At 40.3% G+C, this 18,655-nt stretch overlaps 1 protein-coding gene across 9 annotated transcripts in view; it reads left to right on the forward strand.

The window, feature by feature from the left end:
• The window catches only part of LOC113163504 (receptor-type tyrosine-protein phosphatase mu-like), a 109,038-nt gene that overhangs the window by 29,794 nt on the left and 60,589 nt on the right, over positions 1–18,655 (forward strand). For all 9 annotated transcript variants that reach the window (XM_026362213.1, XM_026362214.1, XM_026362218.1 and 6 more), the window contains exons 3-9: positions 3,545–3,712; positions 4,484–4,593; positions 7,382–7,460; positions 8,031–8,146; positions 8,303–8,477; positions 11,528–11,640; positions 12,162–12,342. In XM_026362213.1, the coding sequence (XP_026217998.1) occupies positions 3,545–3,712; positions 4,484–4,593; positions 7,382–7,460; positions 8,031–8,146; positions 8,303–8,477; positions 11,528–11,640; positions 12,162–12,342 (942 nt within the window). The remainder of the gene's footprint in view (positions 1–3,544; positions 3,713–4,483; positions 4,594–7,381; positions 7,461–8,030; positions 8,147–8,302; positions 8,478–11,527; positions 11,641–12,161; positions 12,343–18,655) is intronic.

The raw sequence follows: 18,655 nt of genomic DNA on the forward strand, positions 1-18,655 counted from the left end.
TCAAACATTTTCGGTTATGTTATCTGTTCTTGGCTGGATGTGAACTTGACTCAATCGGTATTTGGGCTGTGACATTTTACAAGTACAGAGAAGAATGCAGATTGAGAAAGAGATGAAAACTGACCAGTTAACCTCTTTAAACCCGCTCAGTCTTCACTCCCGATGGTGGTTTTACATCTCTGTGGTTGTTTTGTTGAGCTGAAGTCATTAAATGAAAATATTCTGTTAGCTGAGTGTTTATTCTGAGGCACGAATGTAAAAAAATCAATAGGATGTAACATTTCCCTTAAATGTTTATAGACACTAACATGGACATGACAGACAGCGTACATACACCGATAATTACACAAAGTAATGTGTGCTTGTACACAGAAACAAGTGTTGACATTTAGTTGACTTTAACATAATTGGGTTTCGATGAGTTTAATAAGTTAATGGTATTTATTTTTCTTCTTTAATGTTGCTAAAACCAGTGTCTCGTTTTATAGTATATATTGTGGGACTGGTCCTTTAAAGCTGCTGAACCAAGAACAGTTTGTGTCGACATCCAGAAATCACTGCAGAGTCCTGAGAGCAGGAAACACACACGCTTCCTGCATGTGTGTGTTTTTGTGTAAATCTCTTCAATACGCTGCAGCTGCCTCTCCTCACGTCTCAATATAACTCTGGTAATAGAATTACCCCCCCTCCATCTGTGTGTGAGCTGGGTCCGATGTGATTGGTTTACAGATGGCAGGGGTCGTCTGTGATTGGCCGACAGGTGAGATGGGGGCGGGAGGTTAACGAGAGAAAGAAACGCCAGGACACGAACGACATCTGTGTGTGTGAAAAAGCTGCAGCTTGTTTTTCTGTTTTTCATCTTCATCCCCTCGCACGTCTCCATGTCAGCATGTTCTGATGTATGATTGGTTAACGGAACTTGTTAGCTTTAATGCCATTATTGTCTCTTCTAAAGTAAAGTTCAGACACAATGAAAACACACACACAATAAGGCAGTTTGTAGAATCAGGCTGAAAGGTGTGAGTGAGACTATGATCAGCTGTGCAGCTTGTTTAATCAGGCCATATAGAAATCATTTAATTACAAACAGCTGCAGAAGCTCTTTAGTTTGGCTTCAACCTGAAACCTCACGCAAACTAAACTCGAACAATATGAATATATAATAAATGAGGTGTGGTTATGTCGTTTATATCTGGCAATAAACATGATTCTTACACATAAGATCAAATTAATCAGGATTGTTTTCATTATCCTCTTTATTACCAGGCAAAAAAAAATCCATTAAAAATCCTTTAACCCAGCGAGAAGCTCATTTTCTACAGTTTATGTAAAAAGTCGTCGAAAAGTGTTTTTTTTTTTTTTTTTTAATTCATTGCTGGTTGCTGGATCTCAGGAAGAAATCTTTGTGTCTTCCACACAGTTTCTCTGCTGAAACAGGTGCAGCTCGACTTATTTTACCACATCATTTAGTTCCTAAGGAAACAGCTGGTTCACATACATACAGCACATATACATATACTTACTGTATATTATTACACCAGTCAGGAATATACTCAGAAAGGCGTGTTGAAACTTAATTAAATGTTAGTTTCACCTACAAAAGGTTAGGAAACTAAATAACTCATGTTCAGATGTTTAATATACAGATAAGATAATTGGATTTTTACATTTGGACATGAAACTTTTAAACGTTTTATTTTTTTGCTAATAAACAGACTTAAAACCATTAATTGATGACGTCAGTGCATCATATAAAACATCACCGAGACATGGAACAAATGTTAATCAGCAACACAAATGACTCAGACTGAAAATGCACACAAATGAGTGTGTTCGTGTTTCCACAAGATGCATGTGTGAATAGTCTCATCAGTGTGTATTGTCCTCGCTTCCCTCTCATCTGTCTCTCTTCTTCCTCCTCCTCGTCTCCTTCTCTCCACGATGATTAAAACTCTTGTTTTTCTAATCGATTCTCCTCAAGGACCATTGATCTGCTGACACACATTAAAACACACACTCTGCTGACACACACACACACTTGCAACCTGTAAATGAAATAAAATGAAAATCTCCTCTCAGATTAAATTGATCCTCACAGTAGAAAATGCTGTTTCGCTTTTACACGAGTCTGAAGCTCGAAGCAGAGACGTAAAAATCCTTTGATTCTCCATCGAGAAACAGGGGATAAAGGTTTTAATAATGATGGTTCATGTGATCAGTTAACCAACTAACTAACTACACTAACAGCCAAAGAGCAACGTTAATCCTATTGTTGATAAAATGTCTGGACATCGACGCTTCATGCTCCAGATGTCCTGAATTAAGGACTTTAACCAAATGATTTATGTTCTCCACCATCACTGGAATCAGCTATACAGCAACTAGAGCCACAGTAGAACAATTAGAACAACTAAAAAGCAACAAAAGAGTAAATACAGAAGATCTACAGCATCAACAGAACAACTTGAGAGAAACTCAAAAAATAACTGAACTGCAACTACAGAGCACCTAAAGGGCTACAGAGCAACATATATTTGATTCAATTCAATTTATTTAAATAGAGTTAAACAACAGAGTCATCTCAAGGCGCTTCAAATAATAGGGTCAGAACCTTATGGAGTAATACAGAGAAACCCAAGAATCTGCTAAAGAGCAACTGCAGCAACATGCTGCGTCTTAGTGGGTGTTGATGTTTGTAGATGTTTGTCCCGATCTTTACGCAACTTGGATTTGAAATGGCAAGACACTGAAGCGACTCTCACCAGGTCCACACCCGGCTCTGCACCCAGGCAAAACCACTTGAACATCATGGTGCCGAAAGAGAGAGGCTGAGTGAGGTAGATTCATGACTGACAGCTGTACCACCAGTACTTCACTGCTCTTCTGCTGCTGCTACCATGGAAACGCCCTTCAACCCATAGTCACACACTGTGAAAAAAGAAGAGCAATTTAAATTTCATAGAAACTTCACAAAAACAGACATGAAGAAAAGTAAGATGATTGGCAGCTGTAGTCACGACACAAACACATGAACACAGGGTTTCAGAGCTTTAAAGTGAACGTTGCGCTTTTATTCTGAAGTCTTCCAATTATAGATTGTTAGTGTCGACAAAATAAGCTATTTGTCCACACACACACACACACACACAGTTTATTTTACATCAGCGCTGATGAATAATGGATTTGCTGCGCTCATATATACTAATGCTGGTCTTTTATTTTTATGTCATTTATGGATTTCCCATGTGTCGCTCAGTAGAGTGGTATCAACTGCTCACATACTACTTTTCTCTTTTTATTGGTATCTTTGTCTTTGTTGTTTATTTAAATGCTTTAATTTTGAAGTCTGGACTCCCGTTTGACATCTTCATATGAGCTTTTATTTTGTTGTCTAGTATCTTTTACACTACATGTTGAATTTATTAAGCTGCCTTTTGTTGAAAGTAATTTTATTGTTGAAATCTTCACTTTTTCCTTAAGATAATTTTTTCTATTTCATTATTTAATTTTATTTTGTTAATTATGTGTGACTTCCTGTGTGCAGGTTCCCCCTTCCTGTTTGTGAACACGTCGGGCCGTTATGGCGGACAGCGCGCTCAGCTGCTGCTACCACCACTCAAAGAAAACGACACCCACTGCGTTGGCTTCAGGTTTTACCAGGCGGGAGGCCGCGAGGGCGCCGCTCCCGCCACACTCAACATCTACATCAAAGGTACAAATGCTGGAGCATAGTACTGCAGTACTAAACACTGAAGTACTTAACAAAAACTGCATCAAAAGTGCTCAAAAGTACTGTGATATAGTGCAGCAAAACTAAATTAAAACATTGCAACATGGTAACATCTGTTTCCAGGGTATACTGTAGTACTCTTAAGTACTGTTACACAGTATTACCATAGTACATAATACTACAACACTGCATACTGAAATAATATAACAACTATAGTCATACCACAACATCTCGAATACTGCAAAATGGTACTACAGAAATACACTTTGAAGTGCTGAGCTATAATTCTTTAGTAGTATATAGTGATGTGAAGTGTAGAAGTAATGAAGTACTTCAAATGCAACACAGTACCACAGTACTACAGTTTTACAGAAACACAACAGGATATTGCATTACCACACTCTGAAATCAGGTGTGTGGAAGCACAGCTCTGAGGTATGGTAATAGAGTAGAGCTCTAGCGATTGAAGAGTTGTGACCTTGAGGGGTCGTGGGATTTATGTAGCCTCAAAGAGTTCAGAAATGCTTGAGATTCACTGAGAAAAGCAGGATTTAGCAACAAAAGAACAACTATTTCACAACAGAAACTAATCAGTATCATCAATTATAGACAAACAAGTCAGTTAACACTAGTTAACTATCTTAACATATTAATCTGTAGATTTGTTGGATATTAAAATATCCTTCTAAGTCCACTCTACTCAATGTGGGGTGCAGCTCTCATGTGTGTTCATAGTGTTTGTGCTTCTTGCAGAGAACAACAACCCTCTGGGAGTCCCTGTCTTCAACTCTTCAGGTCCCGCCTACCACACGTGGAAGGATGTGGAGCTCGCCGTGTCCACATTCTGGCCAAATTACTACCAGGTAGCAAACACACAGACACACACACACTGTGTATTTACCTGATGTTGTGAATTAACATTAATTAGTGACATATGAAAGAACCCGCTGACATGTGCCACTTTTTCTTTTTAGTTAAAGTGAATAATCACGGTAAGCTTGAAGCTCAGACATGTGCAGAGAAGTGAGACTTTATAAAAACCAGATGGATTCTGATCTGACAGAAAAGAACCATAGATTGGATATAAAGCAGATCTGATGTTTGGAGGTGGACCCATATGTGTCCCCAAGTCTCTTTCAGACACAGACTTCGATTAAAGCTCATTTTAAAGCTTCTTTTGTTCCTGAAACTGTTTATCTGCCTAAATATAGAGGAATCATAACATTTAATGATGTTCTGAGGCTGATCAGTTTCTTTTTAAATAAGCTGAAAAATAAGAAACTATCACTGTTTGAGTCATTAGCTTTTTAAAAGGAACAACACGCACACACACGCACACAGTCTCTGGATGTGGCTGATCTGTATTGAAAGCTCTTTTATGTGGATTTAAAAGCTCTGTCATCTGTAAACCGTATGAGGGCTGCAGCTAATTGGTTCAGCACACACACACAGTCGGTCGACAGCAGCAGCAGGAAGCGAATTTCTCTCGCCATGGGAGCCTTCTTGTGCCAAAAAAGCTCTTTTCCTTGTGTCAGCACCTGCAAGAGAAGAGAATAGAAAGCGTGTGGTGGGTCCGACTCTGCTGTGTAGTGAAGTGGATGAAAAACACCAGAGTCAGAAAAGCAAGAGTGAAAGATGTCAACAAAACCAAACTGAATTCAAAATACAGCAGATTTAAGCACAGAATAACTCATCACGTCTATCAGTTAAACCTCAGCATTGAGTACAAACCTATTGTAATGTAAAGTTTTACAGCCTAATGTTTTCCTCCTGTTAACTGTATAAAACAGAAAAGTCAGTATGTTTCCACATTATCAAGAAAACAGCACTCAACACATTACACACAAGCTTTGTCCTTTCTAATTCACAACAAGCAACAAAACTAACGTAGTTACAGCAACACAGTAATGATGTTGGAAGTGAACCAGTTATAGTGTCAGTGAAACTGAACCATTCTAACCTGGTGATTATTAACCTGGTGTCGTCCATGTCAATAACATTTAAAAATGTGTTTAGACTTTAAATTATTCCTGTTTGTGAACTGGTCAGAGTAAAACAGGAAACACGTTCATGTGTCCTTACATCCTTTCTTTGATTTGAACATTGCTGGGTAGATGTTTGTGATGTCACTGTGTTTATTGTGTAGATGACACCGTGGAGAGCATTTATTTTTAGCAGGTATGATGAGTATGAATTGTGTTAATTAATTCTGTAAAACATGTTTGCACTGAATGAAATGTGTGTGTGTGTGTTGTGTGTGTGTTTGTGTGCTGGACCCCAGGAAGAGCAGCCACTGGGGTGCTATAAAGAAGAGATTAAAGATACCCTAAATACTTTCGTAAAATGTTATCACTGAGGGGATATGATGAAGGGGGGGGGGGGGCTGTCGAGGAGTTCAGAATGTCCTGTTCATGAATCACAGCGTCACAGTTCAAACAGCTGCATCCTGATTTTTACGACCACAGTTTGAGGACAAATGTTTGGTTCTGCAGGTCCATCAGTCGATATGTCATCAGCTTCACAAAGGCGGGGGGTCACACATACAGAACCACCACAGAAGAAGAGAGGCTGATTCTCAACAATACAGCCAATCACACACACACACACACACACACAGGTGTTGTGGGCTGTGAACAGGCTGCAATTACAGCCAAGCCTTCATCACAGCAGGCGTTGCTAATTAGCAGCATCGCCACAGCAACGGCAGCTCCACCTCGTTAGAGCAACGTTAACGAGTGAGAGAGGTGATGAGGAGAAGATGAAGGGTAGAGAAACAGAAGAAGGAGAATGGAGGGAAGAGGAAGCAGAGAGGGGTGGAGAGGGGCAGGGGGGAGGGATTTCCTGTTTCTGGGCGCCAACAGGAAGTCTGCACCACCGGTTTCCGTGGTGATAAGACTGTGGAATGTACACATACAAACACATGTTGGTCCTTCTACAGTTGCGAGGACCCCCACAAAATCCTAATTGACGCACATTCATGATTCGGTTCTGACTCTTGGACTCAGTGAAAAGAAAGAAGTTTTTGTTATAACGTCGTCTCTGCTGCAGCGAGAGACTTATTGTTGCCCAAAACACTGAACAGACGCAGGTGCTTTGAAATGACTTCTTTTCTTTACTCCACCGCTGAGGTTTTGTAAAGTGCTGCTGTGTGACCTGCTCTTGTTTGTTTGTCACTCCGCTGAAAACAACTAACTATGTGGAGAACAGTCACAAAGTCACTAAAATGTACAGTCTTAACTGAAGATCCAAGACACGCACAGTGTTTAGCTGTTGTGTGTTTACCATGTTGGGCTGTGGACTCCTGGCTGAGTTCAATGTTATTCTAAATATGGATTGATTGACAATCATGAAGATTCTTATGTGAACAGATGTTGTCACCCATCCAGACTCATTAAGTCCTATCAGGTAAATGTACCTAAAGAATAACTCATGTGTTCAGCAGTCCCCACACACACAGTAGAACCCTCCGTGAAGTGTGTGTTCTCACAGTGGCTGTCCATCAGTGTGACACCTGGATTATGTTACACACCTCTGTAGACCCGCTCCACATGTTCTTTCATTACAACACGCCTACTACTACTATTAGTACTTCTACTGCTATTAGTACTACTACTACCCTTAGTGCTCATCGTATTGATCTGTGTGTGTCAGGTGGTGTTTGAGGCGGTCAGCACTGGACAGAGGGGACTTATGGCCATCAAGGACATCACTCTGCAGGGACACCAGTGCAGTAAGTACACACACACAAGAAGGCCCCGCCCCCTTGTACAACAAGCTCCTAATTGGTTAACAAGGTTTGGCTGCTTAATTAGATAACAATGTTAAAAGTTGAGCTGGCATCGCAGAATCAAGGTCAGTGTGGGTGTGTGTGTGCGCATGTGTGTGTGTGTGTGTGTGCGTGTGTGAGTGCGTGTGTATGTGTGCGCGGAGGCAGGGGAGCTCATTAAAATATAAATTGATTAGCATGGACTTTGATCCATCCGTCTGTTTATCTACCTGCTCGTCTGAACACACACATTTTTGATGTTGCTTTGTACCATGAACACACACACACACACACACACACACACACGCTGCTTTGTGTGTGTGTGTGCATGTGTAAATATCCAGTAAACATTCTTGACCTGAACTTTTTCTAATTTTACATCCAAACTCTCCAATAAACTGATTGAAAACAGACACACACCTGCTCCTGCAGGATCCAAAGTTTGTGGTGACTTTTTCAAGATCAGGGAGAAAAAGATGTCATGATGTCGCCAATGTTTGACCCTTGACCTGTGTGTGTTTGTGTGTGCCGCAGTGAGCACGCCTCACTTCCTGCACATTAAAGGTGTGGAGGTGAACGCCGGACAGACAGCAACATTTCAGTGCACCGTCAATGGAAAACCGCAGAGCAACCTGCTGCTCTACCTGCAGGTACTGTTTCTATGAATTAATATAAAGGCATTTTAAATGTATAATTATTTAGTTTCAGTTTCTGTTTTTGATGTTTGAGGTGAATTAGTTGTGAATCAATGTTTTCTCTCAAGTTTATTCTGGTTCCTGACAAATGTCGTGTTTTCTGGTCATCAGGGGATGGGCGGTCGGCAGGCGGTCGTCAGGGAAACCAAACCAGTGAACTCCCGACGTTACGTGGCGAGTTTTGATGTAGAGAATACGACCAAAGGTGACTCTGGGCGGTATCGCTGCATTGTCCAATCAGAGCGTGGCGTGGGCGTGTCCTCCTATGCTGACCTCACAGTCAAACGTGAGTCCTCATTGGCTGCATGTGTTGAAATATTTTTGTTTTGTCTTATATTAGTCTTAGGTTTGTTTGTTTATGTGCTCTTCTTTTTCTTTGTTTCTGTTCAGATTATATTTCATAAGTTCAGGTTCAAGTTATTTTAAAAGGAGCATCGACTAAAAAAAAGCACACTGATGTTTAAAGGTTCATCAGATGATAATCTTATTATTTTCAAACTCCTAATATCTAAGTCTGTAGATAAATTGGTCAAAGTGTTTCCATTCTTTTATTTTGGTGGAAAGCACCATATAACCGCTGCTAATTTATGTCAGAAATTCCTTGAAATCATAAAAAGTGGAAAAATAATGTGAACTATCTGGTCTTTTACGATGTCGACTACATAGTTGAATTCGGTCCCTGTATCAGTCATATAAACTGTGAGTGAAAACCAACCTGACTTCTGCAGAGAACCAGGTTTACAGGTAAAACGTCCTGCTAGTTTAGCTTTTCAGCATTATTTGAATCACTTTTTAAACTCTCCACTATTAAACTTAATAAAATGTAGGATAAATAGAGTTTTATTCCAATATTATGTTTTTAATATTATCTATTATTCTGCAGGATGATGTGAATTTTAATTTCTGTCTTTACTAAAGAACTGAACTCGCCAGTAAAACTTTATACTGAGGATGAGATTATACAATCAACATATGTTGGTGAAAATGTCAGATCACGTGTTGATGGAAAACCAGCCTGACTCCTGTAGAGGACGCCGGTCTCTCCCTCCTTCAGATCAAAGCTACAGTTTGTCATATTTTTATTTTAATGACTTCATCGTCAAATGAGGAACGGTTTTATTAAAGCTCCTCACCTCATTACTGCAGCCGGAATATGTGTGTGTGTGTGTTTCAGTGTGTGTGTTTCAGGTTAAAGGAGCGCCTCATTAAAAAGTCAGTTTGCTGTTTAAAAAGAGAGAATCAGCTGCGTTTTGTCAAAGAGTGTCTGTGTTTTTGTGAAGATGAATCACTCCAAAGTAAAAGTCTCCTTTTCCTCCTGATTCCAGTCTGTCAGAGTGTTAGCGCACTCACCCCAGCCGCTAACACACATCCAGGTACGCAGTGTGTTAATGACGACTCATTAAATGCAGTGTGTTACAGTGTGACGGCTCCTTCGTGCATCTAAGAAACATTGCTTTCATCTCCAGATGTTCTAGGAGAATTCTGGGTTTTTTACTCTCCCATCATGCCGAGCTGTAAGGAGCAGCATGGGAAACAAAAGTGAAAATCACCTTTTTATTTAATTTGTCTTCATTTCGACATTAGAATTTAGTGATAGTGTTCATGGGAAAACTTCTTCTGAAGTGTCATATACACTGATCTGACCTTCATGTCCTCCTTTTGTGGGAGGACAGGAGTCAGCATGGGACACCCTCACTGGTCTGAGGTTATGCAGCCCCATATGAAACAAAGTTTCTATCAGAACCAGCATTAACGTCTTCAGCAATACACTGAATACACTAGATTGTCTTTTGGATCGGACCACACAAGCCAGCCTTTATTCGCCACCTATGACCCTTTCGCTGGTTTACCACTGTTCCTTCCTTGGACCACTTATGATAAATACTGACCTTTTTCACATATTTGAGGAGAAAAGGTTCAGTTGCTGGCCAATATGAAATGTCAAGAGATAATTCGTGTTATTCACTCCAACTGTCAGTGATAATAATGTTATCCCTGATTAGAGTAGGTTTACATTTACGTATATATAGTACATATACTGCAGGCTGGAGACGATCCTCACTTCATATCATTGATATAGATGGAGTGGAGAAAATAGTAGAAGCACTTGTTAGTGTAACACAATACAGTTGAAGAGCAGCACAGTTTACATCCTCCTCAGTTCAACTCCTTCATGAAGGACAGCTGATTTCAGAACTGTTGGATTAGAACAGGCTAGGTTGATGTGTATGTGTATTTAACAAACTGTAAATGTGTAGACAAGACATAATGACCATCAACAGATGAAAACAACAACGTTCGTTATAATAACGATAATAAGTAAGATAATAATAAGATAAGAAGATAAGATAAGAAATAAGATAATAATAAGTTCCTCAGTCAGCTTCTGAGCCACTTTCACTCTGATTAATTTGATGATGTCCATGTGATCAAATTCAACTTAACTGTTTAGACATGGATTTATTGTGTACTGTATTTTCTCCCCTTTATCGACACGTTCTGACTGAAAGCTTCGCTAATTGTGGTTTTAATGTGAACCTAAACCATTGTTTAGGTTCTTGGAGCTTGTCTTGGAGATTATCCAACATCTTGTTATTTGGTTTTCTTTACATCCTCCCCGAAATGTGTACTGCTGCAGTAATTAGCAGAATTTGACAAAATGGAAATACTCTAATATGCTTCAAGCAAATGTATCTAGATAATTTCAATAACTGCACATAACTTTGCTTTATGTGGTCTCTGGAAACCAGCCGTTCCTCGTGTGCTTGTGGCTCCGGCAGCTTTTGTGTGAAGATGTGAGGAGGAAACAGATCAGACTGTCTGGTATCATTCATAACCGAGCCAATCAATACAGGGATAAAGGTCTGACACACACACACAGTCGGGTCGATAGCCAGTCTGATCTCTGTGCAAACACACACACAGTGACAGGTGAGGAGGTGTTTGTGGGTCACATGACCCAACACGTATCCCACAATCCCCGGTGGTTAAACCCTTGATTGAATTGTCACTCAAAGTGTGTGTGCTTTATCTCCCACACACAAAGGTGAGTATTAACCTGGACATGATAAACACGCATCATTACACATGTATCCTACTTACTGTGTGTGTGTGTGTGTGTGTGTGTGTGGTGAAGTGGGTCACGAGGAAGTAGAGCAGCACCATCGGGGATTCAGGGTAATGGAATCCAGGTCTGCTGTGATTCGCCGAAGGTCACGAATATTAATTAACTCGTTAACTCTTTCCTCCCTTGTTAAGAGAGATCAGTGAAACCCGAAGGAGTGTGACTGTTCATGTGTGTTTTTGAAACTGATCCTGGTTCTGATTGTCCCTCAGAGCCACCTGTACCAATCGCTCCTCCTCAGCTGACAGCGGTAGGCGCCACCTACCTGTGGATCCAGCTCAATGCCAATTCCATCAATGGAGATGGACCAATCATCGAGAGAGAGGTGAATATTGATCTGAAATTTGTGGGGAGTTCAAAGAATATGTGAGGTGGGTTCTTGTAGTTCTTCAAGGGTTCTAGTGGTGTCTGAGTATGTCCTAGTGGCCTTTACTCTGTTAATACGTTCTATCTGTGAGTCATTTATATCCAATGTGCGTATGTCCTCGGTGAATTTCGAGGGACATCAGCTGTCCCTGGTGCGGTTCTAGATACCTAGGGTATGAAGTTCCTTGTAGTTCTTAATGAACGTCTGTGGATCGGTCTTTATTAGTCCTAGTTTATATTTTAGCTAGGTAAAATGTACTATAGAAATGTGGTAAAATGGGATTGTGGATCTGTGAGTAATAGTTGTTCAGTTAGGTGAACAAGATTTTGATTTGGTCCCTGAGGGTTTTAGATCTTGGGGATTTTTTTTAGAGAGTCATAATAATCCTGAGATGAGGATCTAGAGATCTGTGAGGAACAACCTGATGAGTTTCTTATTTTAGTAACATTTAGTAATTGTAGTAATATTGTGTTTTTGAGGTGGAGTACCGTACGATGTCGGGCATGTTGATTGACACCACACCTGTTGATAAACCCACCCATAAAATCGGACACCTGGATCCCGACACCGAGTACGAGATCAGCGTGCTGCTGACCAGGCCCCTGGAGGGAGGCACAGGAAACCCCGGACCACCGCTTCGAGCCAGGACCAAATGTGCAGGTGAGTCACATGGTTCAGTACTTCCTTGTTGTCGTACGGTGTCTTTTAATCTCCCTTAACTGAAATGACTGCTAGCATTTAGCAGCTAACTGCTATGCTACACTCACACTGAGATCATTAGGAGGTTAATGGTGGAGTCATTAGCATAGCATGCTGTGCTAGGCCGCGTTAACGCTGAGCTCATCAGGTGGCTAATGGTTAACCATGAGGTCATTAAGGCAGAGAGCTAGGCTAAACTTTGTTAGCGCTGCACTCATTAACTCTTAATGGCTGCAGGGTACACGTCAGCATAGCTTGCTAGCTTATTAGCTCATCTATCTCAAGTGAACACTCACACTGCTGCAGGTGAGTGTGTGCGCAGTTGGTGCAAACACACCACAAACAGCAGGTGATTAGCAATTAGCACATGAATTAAGGTGCAACAGTCTTAGTACTGCTGCAGCTTTGTCCTGCTCCCTGTACTTCGATTTTTGGTTTCATGTTCTTCACAGATCTTTGTTTGTAATGTGATGTCACACTACACACAATAAAATACATGTTCCACTTAATAAACATCAGGAGCCAAGAGTTGTTCACAAGGATGTAGGTATGTGTAAATGTAAATGGTAACACGTTTTCTTCGGAGACAGAGATTTATGACAGGTATGTAGTGGTTCTTGGTGAAGTTCTAAGTGTCTGAGGTCCGACTGGTCCTTGACAAGGTTTAGTGGATCTGTGAGATCTTCCTAGGACGCATTAACAGTATGTTTGTAGGGATATGTCAGATGTTTGTTGTGTTTGTTTAATGACAAACTACAGGTTCACTGTGAGATTCAAAAGAAGCTGTTAAAGTGAATAATTATGAGGTTGGTGGATAAGTTTCTGTGGATGTAAGAGGAGTACTGGTTGAAGAGGTTGACACTGTTTTAAGGATATGTGATGTTTTCCCTTGTTCTCAGCTTCACTGTTTATGCCTCTTACATTGCTACTAATGTTTCTGCTTATTCAACACTGTCTCGTATCACTGAGGCTACTTAATCTAATTATTATGAGCGTGAATGGAAACGTGTTTTTACAGAAAAACATTTTTTTAAAGAACCCTCTGTTTCCAACTCTGGACTAGATTTATTAATTATAAATGAAAACAAGTGATCAAGGAAACTCCAGCGGAGGGAAGTGAAGCAGAAAATCAGCCTCACACACTGAGGCAGATCCAAGTGATTTACACAACTGCAAGAAGTTATTCAAACTACGCACATGCTGTATATTGATAGATGTGTATATTGGTCCATGTTCATGTGCAGTAGAAACCAGCAGACATGTGTTCCCTGTGTGCTTCAGGCATCAAGTCTGTGATTAAAGAGACACAAAGAGAAAATAACTGTGTACGTGTGTCAGGTTTCAACATGTCTGCCTCGTAGACCTGCTGCTGCATGACTGAATCGAGAACCTTGCAGGGTTGTGACCCGGCTCTGGTATGTTCCATAAACACATACTGCAGCTGACCGACACTGCATACCTGTCTGTGTCTGTCAGTGAGCACCCCCCATCAACCAGGCTGGTGTAAACCCTTCCCAGTGGCCTCAGACACACAGCTATCACACACTAACACAGGCTGTTCATTCAGAGCCGTGGAGGAGGTTTAGTTCTGTGAGCTCTCGGATTTCACTTTCCTTTATATACAGGCTTTTAGTCACTACGTCTGACACATGTGTGTGTTCAGGACGACTGCGGTTCTTAGACCTGCCTTTATTTACACATGAGGTGAAATACTGAGTTCTAGGAATACAACTCCCATCAAGTTGGGGTGATGCAAACAAAACTCATGGTGTTCTACAGCTCTGCTGGGTTTGGGTGAAGATAAGGATTTCGGTGTCCTTCAGTAGTTTGTTATGATCAGTCAGTCATAATAGGTCCTAATGGATGAAGTGCTGGGTTCTAAAGAGAGATCTGAGTGTTCTCTCCTTGATAAAAATGGGTTCTAGTCTGTCTTTGATATATATTCTGCGTTTCTGTGATGTTTGGGTATTGATTGATGAGTTTTCTAGTGGTCACTGGGGAGCTACTTGTGATCCTCTGTGAGGTTTTAGTAGTTCTAGAGGATGTTCGTCTGGTCTGGATATTTATCCTTACTAGTTCTGCCAGTCCCAGTTTTTCTTCAGGTGGTTCCAGCTACATACTGTATCTACTGATATGGAGTTGTTAGTATGTTGCAGGCTTTTAGATTAGACAACAAATCCAGTCTGTCAGTCAGATGGTTCCGGTGTGATAACCTCCAACCCTGTGGGAATGTCAGCAGATTAAAACAAACACTCCTTTGAGAAACATGAAGGCAGGAAAGAAGTGTTTAAAGATGTCTGTGTGTGATCATCTACGCTCCGATAACTCATCTCTGACTCTAACTGAGTTTTATTTATTCATTTTACTGCCAATAAATTATCCAGCAGTCTGTGTGTGTGTATTTAATAATACATGGTTGTGTCCATCATACTGTACAAGCTTTAGGACTTAGAGCTCGGTGAGGGGACCCAGTGTGGTGCCACATAAACAGGAAGTCACTGTGATCTGCTTCACCACACCTTCATCTAATATTCTGACTGACCAAACACTCACACACATTTACCCTCATGTGACGACCAGGAGCAAAGTGAAAAATATGATGAATCTGACCCAAATTTCACTTTAATATGACACAACTTGAAACTCTGTGGTCAGGTGCTTGAAGAAATAACTGAGACACACACATTTAGTGACATTTTATTTAAAGTGTCGCATATCAGATAAGTTATTAAAAAAAGTCTAGTATAAAATATATAGAGTCTAAAATTAAAGCATGAAAATGGAAAGTTATTCTATATTCAAATTTAGATTTAATGTTGGTTTGTGAATTAGACAAACTTAATAAAACACTTCTGGAGCAGACAGACCGAAGCTGCCAGGAGTTTAAAACAAACACTTCTTTGAGAAACATGAAGAAAAAAGTCAAATAATGCAGAAACAGTCAGAGAGACGAGCGTTCAGACAGTCAAACAGACACAGAGATAAAAATACAGAACGAGAAGGAGAACGCTGAGCGCTCGGACACTGAGACCAGAACAAAGATATAAATTCAGATATCATATAAGTAAAAGCACTAAAACCTGCTCGGAGTGGGACTTATCTCGATGGGCGAGCAGAGCGTGAACATCTGAGGTGAAAAGAGAGAATGAGAGTGAACAGAGTTAAATATTCATATGATATTTTTCTAAAAGCTTCGACAAACACCACACACACTTTAATGGATGTTAACACACACCCAGATGAAATGTTTTTATTTTTATGACCAGTGTAAGTGTGCGCTCTGCTGAGAAAGATCACGTTCCAGGATCGCACTGAAGGAAGGACAACGTTTATATAGATAAATGTCTTCAATTTTAGGACTTTTATTTTGGTGACTGAGTTTGCAGTTTAATCACGTTTTATTTTCAAAAATAGAAAAAGGGGAAAATAAAGAAACAATATAGACATGTAAATTATATATATTAAAATGTATTAGAATGTACTGTTCATTACTTTTTATATTACTATATTATTATTTGCATTTTTTTTATTTGATTTGGTACTACACTATTAATATCATACAGAGTATACATACCTCAGTGTACTCACTTTCTTTACAGATTCTGTTTTTTTAGATGTGCTGTGCAGTCAGCTATTTTATGAAGATAGAATAAAACAGAAGAAACATCTTTAACTTTCAACTGTCATGCACACGTGTATGCGTGAAAAGCTGAGCTTTAAAAATACCCACAGTCCTGCACAAATGAGTAATTTGTGTATAGAACAATAAAGTTATAATAATGCAGCAGAGAGAGAAACGTGTTGAGCCCTGACTTACGAGACCAAATAGGTTTGGTATAGGAAGTCAGCCGATACTGCAGTTTTACCATCAAAATATTTTGTTCATAAAATACTAGTGATACCTGAGAGGATCGGAGCAGAACTCTGTGTTTGAGTTTCTGTTTCAGTTCTGGTCAGCCTACATGAATCATCCATCACTGATTCTCATCTCCTCTCGTCTTCATTCCTCTCTCACCCCCACCCTCCTCCCCCCACCCTCCCCTGCCTCTCTCTCTCATATTAAATCTGGTGATCTCCTGGAAATGAAAAATTAAACCTCCTCCTCCTCCTCCTCTCCTTCATCCTAAAGTCACCTTCAAACATTCAACTCTCCTCTCTCTCTCTCTGTATCTGTAATGTATTCTTCTTCTTCTTCTTCCACTTCCTTGGTAGTGTTTGTTTGTTTTCAGCATGTTTGTCTGTTATCAGCTCACGGCAGCCTGCATCATGCTCCACCCCACTAATAAACCCCTGCCGGCGTGTGAAAATACCCCCATAACATGCCCCCAACCATCCAGAGTCCAGATCCATGGAAACACCAGACAGAAAATAACCTCTCCCTCAATGTTAGTTGTGATCAGTTAATGTTTTATAACCAGTAACACAGTCATTGCTTTTGTTCTGCTTTAGCATCTAAACACTAACGTTTCCATTTATGACCTGTCCTTTAACAACACTGTGTTGAGGTGAATCTAATTGGTTCCCCAGGCACAAACACATGCTGAATGTTTTTTCTCTCTGTGGTCAATTTTTATCTTCTCACAGAGCTCTATGTGTTTCAAACATGAAATATTTAATGTCACTTTATTTAGTGACCCTGGCCACATGCCATGGGGCTGGAAAGGTCAAGGGTCCCTGGTGCCTGTGGCCACTAGACCCTCTGGATAATCCAGTCATGGCTGACACAAACTATTAACTACTACTTATAAAGATGTTTAGGTTCTACCAAGTTACCAAAAAAACTGTTGATGTAGCTTTAACACTACTGTTTAACCTCAGTATTAGAAGTGGTTTTATTATTGTACTGTACTGATACCAATCTTTGTTTCATCACTGTATGTATTTTATACTGTGTCTTATTTGTGCACACACAAATACTGGGTAACATGCTGGTTTCCATCTGTGATCCGTGTGGGTTTCACGATGCTGCTGTTTGTTATCATTTACATGTTAACATGTCTGAGAGTTCAGCAGAACTTCATGGATAAAATAGTCATTTGTTGTTTGTTCATATCATGTCTGTGACAAACACTGCTGCTCCCAAAAGCTGTTTTATCCTCTGTCAGTTACTTCTCATTAATGTTGTTAACAGTAGTTATTGTTGGTGTTGCTGTACTGAAAATATAAGAAACAGTTTTTAAAAGTCAGAGAAACTGCGAAAAGGGAGAAGCGAGGACTGAACAAGATCAGAACGTTTCTCTAAATGAGACACTAATGAGGTGAAGATAGTTGGGCAAGATACACAGACTCAAGATAGAAAAGAGAGAGAGGGCTTATTAAATCAATGGCTAAATGTAAAAGGTTGAAGAGACCAGCAGCTGTGTTGTGTTTGGTGTCAGTAGGGTGAATACAGGAGTCATGTTGGAAATCTGTTTCAATCAGTCGGGGTTGTGTTCGCTTGAAAGGTCACAGAGAGAGAGAGTGAGCGAGGCCCACACAGAAAGGAAACGACAGAGAGAGGGAGAGAGAGAGAGAGAGAGAGTCTTAACTCTGTAACTGAACCGGAACTGGACACCATAAGAAAAGAATTCACCAAGTAATCTGAACCAGATAAAAGATGATGTAAATACACATTTTCAGTTTATTCCACACAACAAAGCTATACATCATGAGACCAGTACGAGTCTGTGTATGTCTCAAATCACTGCCCAGACCAAGTCCACAATAAGATGAAATCTGTACAAAACATGCCCCAAGACGAGACGAGTCAGAGTGAAAACATGAAACTGAGTCAGAGATACAGTAAAACAATATGAAACATGTCCAAGCAGTTTTCAAGGACAGCCCAAGTCCAAAGATGGTTAAGTCCATGTCAAGGATAACAGAAACCTCATCAGAGACTAGTCAAACCAGCTCCAAAAGGGACATGCCATAAAATACAAGTCTCTAGGTTAGTTCAAGACAATGTCAGAGATGTCTATGTCTGTTCCACTCCTGATCAACTAACAATCCAGTTCTGGATGAAAACAAATGTCTGAGATATTTGCTGAGTCACAAGCAGATCTGAAAGCATCTGTGTGCTGGTCCAGACTGACTTGGAATGATACAGAATATGACTGACGAGGTTCTGAGGAGTCTGGTAAAGGTGGACTTATAAAAGATGCCTGTATTTCTGCCCCGCAGCAACCAATGTGTTGCAGGATGCAGTAGTACCACACTAAAGACCAGGGTGTGGATGTATGTGATTGTCTCGCAGTAGAGGTATTAGTCGTGGCTGAAGTGAAGCTAATGAGGC

Source organism: Anabas testudineus, chromosome 2 (assembly GCF_900324465.2).
Source record: "Anabas testudineus chromosome 2, fAnaTes1.2, whole genome shotgun sequence".
NCBI classification, from domain to species: Eukaryota; Metazoa; Chordata; class Actinopteri; order Anabantiformes; family Anabantidae; genus Anabas; species Anabas testudineus.